The sequence below is a fragment of the Lycium ferocissimum genome, unplaced genomic scaffold (assembly GCF_029784015.1).
Source record: "Lycium ferocissimum isolate CSIRO_LF1 unplaced genomic scaffold, AGI_CSIRO_Lferr_CH_V1 ctg56___fragment_1, whole genome shotgun sequence".
Taxonomy (NCBI): Eukaryota; Viridiplantae; Streptophyta; class Magnoliopsida; order Solanales; family Solanaceae; genus Lycium; species Lycium ferocissimum.
In genome coordinates, this window is record NW_026726080.1 from 42,159 (window position 1) to 51,171 (window position 9,013).

At 35.2% G+C, this 9,013-nt stretch overlaps 1 protein-coding gene across 1 annotated transcript; it reads left to right on the forward strand.

Moving 5' to 3' along the window:
* The first annotated feature begins 3,787 nt into the window (after window positions 1–3,787).
* Window positions 3,788–4,778, forward strand: LOC132044968 (tyramine N-feruloyltransferase 4/11-like). The gene has a single exon (XM_059435500.1). It carries the CDS (start codon window positions 3,921–3,923, stop codon window positions 4,650–4,652), a length of 732 nt encoding a protein of 243 aa, XP_059291483.1. The 5' UTR covers window positions 3,788–3,920; the 3' UTR covers window positions 4,653–4,778.
* Window positions 4,779–9,013: the final 4,235 nt, after the last annotated feature.

Consider the following 9,013-nt stretch of genomic DNA (forward strand, 5'->3'; position numbering starts at 1 on the left):
CTACTTGTCAACGAACCCGCATTTCATGCCCGTACTAAGCATGTGGAAATAGATTATCACTTTGTCCGTGACAAAGTGGCACGAAAGGACCTCACCGTTCGCTTCCTATCATCCAAAGATCAATCTAGCCGATGCTCTTACCAAGCCTCTTTCCACCGCCCGATTCGAATTTATCGTGTCCAAGCTCAACGTTGCTTCCCAACCTTCGCCTTGCAAGGGAGTATTAGGACACCCGATACATGTCGCAAGTCGAGTAGGACTCCAAGTAATAGCGGATAGAATTTTTACAGTGATTGTGTGCAAATAGGACTCTGCAACTCTTCTAATACATACCTAAGAGTATATTTATATATGTGTATAGCCTGTACATTAATTTGACGATGAAATAAGAAGCAATCCCTTCTTCAATACATTACCTGTGTTTATAAAGCTTGATCAAATATTAATTGATGCTCCCGAAAGTACTTTTTAAATTAATTGGCCATACGCAAACTACTTCTCACCAAAAAAAAAAAATATTTTTCAAAATAAGCTAATTTTAGATGTAACAAGCTATTAAACTTTCAACAGTTTTGGGCGACTGACTTTCCTTTTATGTTCGAAAAAGAGAGCTTTCCTTTTGTGGTAACACATGTTTCACGGAAAATTTATGAAAAAGTTCATTTGAGATGAAAATAATTTTCTCGGTTTTTCTCTAAACGTGTTCCTTTTCGGTGTGAACATATATGGATTCTTACACATTGTCGTCCTTAGTGAGCTTTCAACTTGGTAATACATTGTCAATGTTGACGACTTGTTTTGACTTTCATATACCTCATGTAATAATCCAGAGATTTTTTATCCATAAATTGACAGGTACAGTTACCATTACGTATTTTGCTGAAATTATCAACATTTTATTTTTATTGAACCTTAAGAGGTGGTTTGGTTGGAAATAAGTTATTCCAGGATAACTTATTCGGGATTAGTTATTCCATCCTCCCACAGGAATAAAATAATACTACAATTTCGGGATAATTAATCATGGGATTAGTTATACCGCGATTTTATACCAACCAAACATGGGATAAACTCATCTCAAATATAATCTTGGGATTATTTATCCTTATCCCTCGCACCGAATGAGCTCTAAGAATTGTCAATAATTTCGTACAACGTTGACAGTCTATATATAATATAAAGTTAGGCATAGACAAGGTGTTGTGGCACCTCTCTATGGCCAAAGATTGTTATTTATCTTTTATCTCATTTTTTTGGCCTTTTTCTAATTTTTCATGTTAAATAAATATTAATTGTCTTCTTTTCAAAGGGAATAACCTATCTTCTTTTCAAAGGGAATAACCTAAGTAACTGCAATAGTGAATATAATGGAGCAATTAGCATTTACATAGAGCTACAGTTATAACATTGATTATTCTTTCGGTTACCCTTTTTATCATTATGGATTCCTCTAAATTCTTTCAGCTATTGCTATATACAATATGCATCAGTAATTAATTATAGAATTTGAAAAGGATTTTCACCATTATATTTGAACACTATAGAAACAGACACCAAATCCATCTAAATCTCGTGCAATACGGCTTAGCATAGATAGGTATATTGTTAAAATGAATGTGGTCAAGGGACCAAGCCATTAGCAATCGAAGGCCAATTTCTAAAATCAAGCCATTATCATACTATTTAAATATATACTACTATACAATTAGCTCTCCTTTGACAACGATGACGTGAACATGGCAAAGGGAGTCAGCTAACGCTAGGGCTTTAAAGTTTGTGAATATCATGAAGTGAAGCAAGAAGAAAAAAGAAGCAAGGGCCAGAGCATTGTAGAAATTTCTTCCATAAGCCAATCAATTTGATATACCTTTCTTTACAGACTTATGTAAACGTATTTTCTTTCCCCCGTGATGCTACGGCCAATTTGACATATTTTTCTATATTGATTTGTGGGAATGTTGTTTTTCCCTTTTTTTTTTCTGTCATCTCTCCAATTTTTCCATTGAAGCACTTTGAATTTATAAATTAAAGTAGAAAATAACCTTTCGAATTTATAGGAGAGATAAGAGCATCGCAGGAAAGTACTGATTTTGGGGGATTTTGCATAATCACTTTCCTGATTTTTGGGAATTTGCATAATATTTGGAGGAAAAAATATCGGTATAAAAAAGGAAATAAAACAAACAAAGAGGAAAAAGAAAGGGAAGGGAAGTTCCATATACAAAGTTGGCCGAGATTGAAGTTGTGAAGAAAACGATTCAAATTTAGTTTGTTCCATGTTTAGAGTTGGCTGAAATAAAAGTTTACTTTATTTGTCCTTCTTTTTTTTTTTTTTTTAACCATTTTTTCTTTTTTACAAAAAATAAAACAAAATCACCAAAAGAAGATCTTAGGTTAACTGAACAAAATTAAATCTATAAGAAAATTATATATCTACATGCATAACATTAATTTATAGAAGGTAAAATTAAAGTCTGTAAAATGAATTTTTCAACTTAGCCGTTCGAATCGGTTTCTATAAAGGAGGTCAAATCTCAGGTTTATATCGCAAGATTATAACATTACCATCTTTTTCTTTTTCATTAACTTTGTTTTTAATGATTTACCTTTTCAAGTTCAGATATACCAATTTCTTAAATGGGTTATTCCATATTCAATCTATTTTTTTTATATAGGTTCTCTTTTTAGAAATTTTTAGAATATTTATGACTAATAAAAGAATAGTTTTCTTTTATAAAAGTGATCACATTAGTTTCAACTTTGTTTTAATACTTTTTATAACAGCGCGAAGCGCGGACAAATACACTAGTTTTATGATATCTTGGGTCCTAAGATATTAGCGTCCAGTTGTTTCTGTTAAGCATTTACACGCTCAAAATAAAAGGTCAAAAGAAGTTGGTGAAAGTCTTCGTCTCAATATAGATGGTGGAATACAGTACCAATGACGCGTTCTTAAGAATGACTTTTATCTTTTACTTATCCGATTACCTTTGTTTAACAAATTCTAAGTACAATTACATAAGATTGAACTATTTTAACATGTTAGTGCAATATACATAAGAATTGTGACTAATTATGTGCTATCATGATTTTTAGTTTATTTAGACGTTCAACTATGATAAGATTATAACTACATAAAAAGTCAAAAAAAAATCGAACTGAAAGGTGATTATTATAGGGGTCAATGCCTAAGGAATTTTTTTCTCCCAAAACTTCATTTAATCAAATGCACCTCCAATACTTTTAAATCAGAGAAATTGATTATTAGGCACTTAGTAAGTTACATGTATCCTCCTATTTGGCATAGAAGACTCTATATATCCACTAATAACCTGTTCTCAATATTATAGTAGAGGAACATATATATATTCAAAGAAAGTAATAGAAAATTTCCTTCGCATCCTTTAAGCTATTTCAAGTAATTGGAAAAGATGGACCGGTTGAAAAAGTGATGAATTATAAGTCATATTAAATCAATAATGTTGACGTGAGATAAATTTAGTTAATAAATTTTAATTTATATAATCGACTTAACTTTTCTGACACGAGGCGCAATAATTATAATACTAAATTAATTAATGCTACCGGCTTCCTAGCCGCCTTCTTAAAGAAATTCTTTCAGAGTTCAAATCTTATCTTTGTTTTGGAACAACCAAAATATGAGGCAAAAAAATGTAGTGGAGACTCCCCTTTTCACCAACCAATTTGAGTTTCCTCCACCAACCCCACTAACTAAATAACACAAAAGTATTAAACAAAGACCGCATCTCTACTATAAATAACCATCATCTCCTAAAATCTTTCAAGCAATATCCCATTACAAAACATTCTTCCTGGTCCAAGGCTCACTTTTTCCTCTTTAAGCATACTTGGTACCTCAAAAACTTGCCTCTCAACTCTCTAACTTTATCAACAGTACCATGACTCCAGCTATATCTGAAACAACCACCAATTCCTCACCGGAAAACAACGTAACGATCACTGAGAAGATATACACTAGAGTCCGTCTCGCTGAGAAAGCTGACCTATACCATATATACCAACTGTTTTATCAAATCCATGCATACCATAACTACACTCATTTGTACAAAGCAACCGAGTCCTCCTTAGCCAACTTGCTCTTTAAAGAAAACCCTCTTCCACTTTTCTACGGGCCATCCGTACTTTTACTCGAAGTTTCGCCAACCCCTTTTGCCGAACCCAAGAATACCACGGACGAAGGGTTCAAACCCGTCCTTACAACATTCGACCTTAAATTCCCCGTTGTGGAAGGACAAGCTGAGGAATTCAGGTCCAAATATGATGACGGGAACGATAAGAGTGATGCTTTTATTGCAGGATATGCGTTCTTTTACGCGAATTATTCGTGCTTCTATGACAAACCGGGGTTCTATTTTGAGAGCCTTTACTTTAGGGAGAGTTACAGAAAGTTAGGAATGGGGAGATTGTTGTTTGGAACTGTTGCGTCCATTGCGGCGAACAACGGATTTGTTTCGGTGGAGGGAATAGTTGCAGTTTGGAATAAGAAGTCTTATGATTTTTACATAGATATGGGAGTTGAAATATTTGATGAGTTTAGGTATGGGAAGTTGCACGGTGAAGCTCTTCAAAAGTATGCTGATAAGGAGAAAAGTGCTGAAGGAAACTGTTAATTTATTTATTTATTTTAACTACCTTAAATTCCTATCAATTTATTCTTATTTACTTTTGAAAAAGCAGACTGTTCAGTGTGTGTTGTATTATTTTTGTATTTAAGAAATTTAATTGATTATCATATACTCCACAATCTCTCTATTTTTTTTTTTTAACTTGTACGTGGCACAATTACTATTTTGGAATTAAGTCACCGATTTGATGATTTGTGCCGTCCACAATCTGAAAATTAGTAAGTCGTGCTATCCAAGAATTTTGGTTAGCAAGTGGACGACAAACCAGTATCAACGACAACAACATATAAGTGAAATCCCATAAATGAGCCTGGAGGAGAAGTAGGAATGTAACAGATGCAGATTTACTCTACCTACCTGAAAGCATCAATCAAGCTTCCGGATGACTTCGGCATTAGACAAAACAAGTATCAACAACAACGATCCATACCATATTTTTCTTTCTTTGTAAACATATAGAACTGCTCGATTTGTTTAATCTCCTAGACGAGTCAGTCAACTTTTACTAGGAGGAAGCAAATGAGATACTTTTATGATATTTCGGCAAAATTAACTTCTTATTACACCAATTCTTTAGTGATCTTTTATGAGACTTACCAAAGTTGGGTAATTTTTCATCAGGAAAATAATTTATTGACTGGGTGCATTATAACAAAAATTGAGTAATCATCCAAGAAATTATCTCAACTCATCTATATTCGCGTCAGCTTATTTAGCGATTGCTAATAGACCATACATATTGTTGATCAACGTTCTTGCAAATTCTTCTCCATCATATCACAATATAGGGCTGTGTAATTAACATGCCGACATTCGGGACCCTTCGCCGTTATAGTATTTGGTGAATTTGTCCCCTCAATAAAACCCTATTGAGAAGTCCATAATGTTAGGTTTTTGGATTTCCCTTCTTATGTGAAATTGGATTAATAAAACTCAATCCAATTTGGACCAGGCCAATTTTGCCCAAAATTTTCTCTATATATAGGATCAATTTAGATCTTATTTTGAGAACACAAGAGTGAATTCATAGCAGCCATATAGAGAGAAAAAAACGAGAGAGAAAGCGATTTTCGTCTGTAAATTTTCTCTTCAGAGTCCAATTTAAATTGCGTTTTCAGATTGGTTAACCGTTGGATCGTGCTGAAATTTTAAGTGGAGGTTCTCAACATCTGGTTCTTCAATTTCAACGGTGGAGATCGGATTTTGTGGTCTGTAGCTCCAGTGTTAGAGTACGAACAGTAGCTCATTTTTTGGGGTGATTTCTCTCGTTTCTTCGCTAGTTTTGGTGCTGTCTTTTATGTATTGTTGCTCCGTGCTTGGCTTTGTTGTTGTAGCCATTTGGAGAACATTGTTGTAACTCTTGTTGATTATAGTGGAATTTTTTTGGGTTGGAGGTCCCGTGGATGTTTCCTCTTCGCCTTGAAGGGGTTTTACCACGTAAATTTGGTGTCTCTTCCATTCGATTTATTTTTGCTTGCTTTGATATTTTATTGTTGGTATAGCTGCTGCCTGGATTTCCATTTGTGCTAGTGTTTAATAGTGTGGGAAGTTCGTACTTGGGTATTTCTTCCGCTGTTACCTCGTCGTGCAATTTGGTTATTGCTTGTTTCTTCCCAAAAAAGTGGTATCAGAGCTTGTGGTTGTATTTGGTTGTGTTGATCGTCTATTTGAATGATCGAGGCAAATATGAGCAAGATGGTTTGTTTAAATGACAGTAATTACCATATTTGTAAAAGCAAGATGAAAGATCTTCTATTTGTCAAGAAATTGCATTTACCTGTGTTTGCTTCTAAGAAACCCGAGTCTATTGAAGATGAGTATTGGGAATTTGAGCACTTACAGGTTTGTGGCTATATTAGGAAATGGGTTGAAGATAATGTTCGAAATCATATTGTGAATGAGACAAATGCTAAAAGCTTGTGGGAAAAGCTCGAGACACTTTATGCTTCAAAGACTGGCAATAATAAGTTGTTCCTACTGAAACAATTGATGAATATTAGATACAAAGAGGGCAGCCCTATTTCTGATCATATCAATGATTTTCAAGGTGTCCTTGATCAGCTATTTGGAATGGGTGTCAAGTTTGATGAAGAAATACAGGGACTTTGGCTTCTTAATACTCTGCCAGACTCTTGGGAAAATCTTAGAGTTTCTTTGACTAATTCTGCTCTCAGTGATGGTGTAACTATGGAATAAGCTAAGAGTGGTGTTTTAAATAAAGAGATGAGAAGAAGATCTCAAGCCTCGTCTTCTTCAGCTTCACACTCCGTTGTTTTGGTTACTGAAGATAGGGGGAGAAGTAACTTCAGAGGTTAGAATGACAGAGGCAAAAGTAGAAGCAAGTCAAGATCCTCCAGGTACAAGAATCTTACATGTGACTATTGTCACTTGAAAGGACACATCAAGAAACATTGCTACAAGTTTAAGAGAGACCAGAAAAAGCAAAAGAAAGAAGGCGATAATGAAAATCGTGTTGCTGTTATTGCTGAAAATGATCTTCTTGTTGCTTGTGGTAAAAATGATATCAATCTTGTTTGTGATGATTCTACCTGGTTTATGGATTCAGGTGCCACTTCTCATGTCACGCCAAAGAATGATTTATTTTCTTCTTATTCTCCTGGTAATTTTGAAAATTTACGAATGGGCAATAATAGTGAGGTTGAGGTACTTGGCATTGGCATAGTTTGCTTGAAAAGTAAGAACAGTTCGAGGTTAGTTCTTAACAATGTCAAGCATGCTCCAAATGTTCGTCTGAATTTAATTTCTGTAGGAAAGCTTGATGATAATGGTTATGATCAAACCATTAGTGGTGGCCAGTGGAAGCTTCTTAAAGGTTCAATGATTGTGGCTCGACGTAACAAGATATCTGACTTGTACTTATTGCAGGGCTCCACTTGTAGTGACTCAGTAAATTTGGTGGAGAATGATACTTCATCAGAGTTATGGCATAGAGGGTTGAGTCATCTAAGCGAGAAGGGGATTGAAAATTTGGCTAAGAAGAATTTGCTTTCTGGAGTGAAACAAGCAAAGTTAAAGAGATGTGTTCATTGTTAGCGGAAAGAAAAGAGTTTTTTTTCACGGTATTCGCCTTCAAAAAAGCTTGGATTTGCCGGAGTTGGTACATTCGATTTGTGTGGTCCTTTTAAAGTAAGCTCTCGTGGTGGTGCACTTTACTTTGTGACTTTTATTGATGATCATTCTCGCAAACTCGGGTATTTCCTTTGAAGTCCAAGGATCAAGTACTTGATGTGTTCAAGACTTTTCGTGCCTTGGTTGAGAGACGATAGGGAAGAAACTAAAATGCATCCGCTCGGACAACGGTGGTGAATATATTGGTCCTTTTGATAATTATTGTAGACAAAGCAGGTATTGGGCATCGAAAACTCCTCCAAAGACTCCTCAGTTAAATGGTCTAGCAGAGAGGATGAACAGAACTCTAGTTGAGAGGGTTAGATGTTTGCTTTCAAATGCTAAGCTGCCAGATTCATTTTGGGCAGAAGAACTTAATACTGCTACTTATGTTATCAATTTATCTCCTACTGTTGCTTTGGATGATAATGTCCCTGACAGAGTTTGGTTTGGTAAGGATGTCTCTTATGCTCATCTGAGAGTCTTCGGGTGTAAGGCTTTTGTGCATGTTTCTAAGGATGAGAGGTCAAAGCTGGAAGTTGAAACTAGGCAGTGTATCTTCATTGGTTATGGTCAAGACGAATTTGGTTATTGTTTCTATGATCCAGTTGAGAAGAAACTTGTTAGAAGCCGTGATGTTGTGCTCTTTGAAGACAAGACAATTGAAGATTTTGACAAACCTGAGAAGGTTGATTCTCAGAGCAATGAGAGCTTAGTTGATATTGATCCGCCTACGTGACTATTGCACTCGAAAAATTCTTCAAAATAATAAAGATCAAGTTGATAATGAAGATAGTTATCATGTTCGAATGACCAAAGATGATGTTGTTGATGCTCCAGTGGAAGATGATGTGGTTGGCTAGCAACCAGCTGCTATTGATGCTCTAGAGAGTTCTCTCAGAAAATCTATTAGAGAGAAAGTACCTTCATCTCGTTATTCTCCTAATGAGTTTGTACTCTTAATTGATGGGGGAGAACCTGAAAGTTTTTATGAGGCCATGGATAGTGAAGAAAAGGAAAGGTGGTTTGATGCTATGCAAGATGAGATTAAGTCCTTTCATGATAATCATACATTTGATCTGGTTAAGCTTCCTAGAGACAGAAAAGCTTTGAAAAACAGGTGGGTTTTTAGGGTGAAACATGAAGATGGTAACCCAGTTCCATGATACAAGGCTAGATTGGTTGTTAAGGGCTTTAATCGGAAGAAGGGAGTTGAT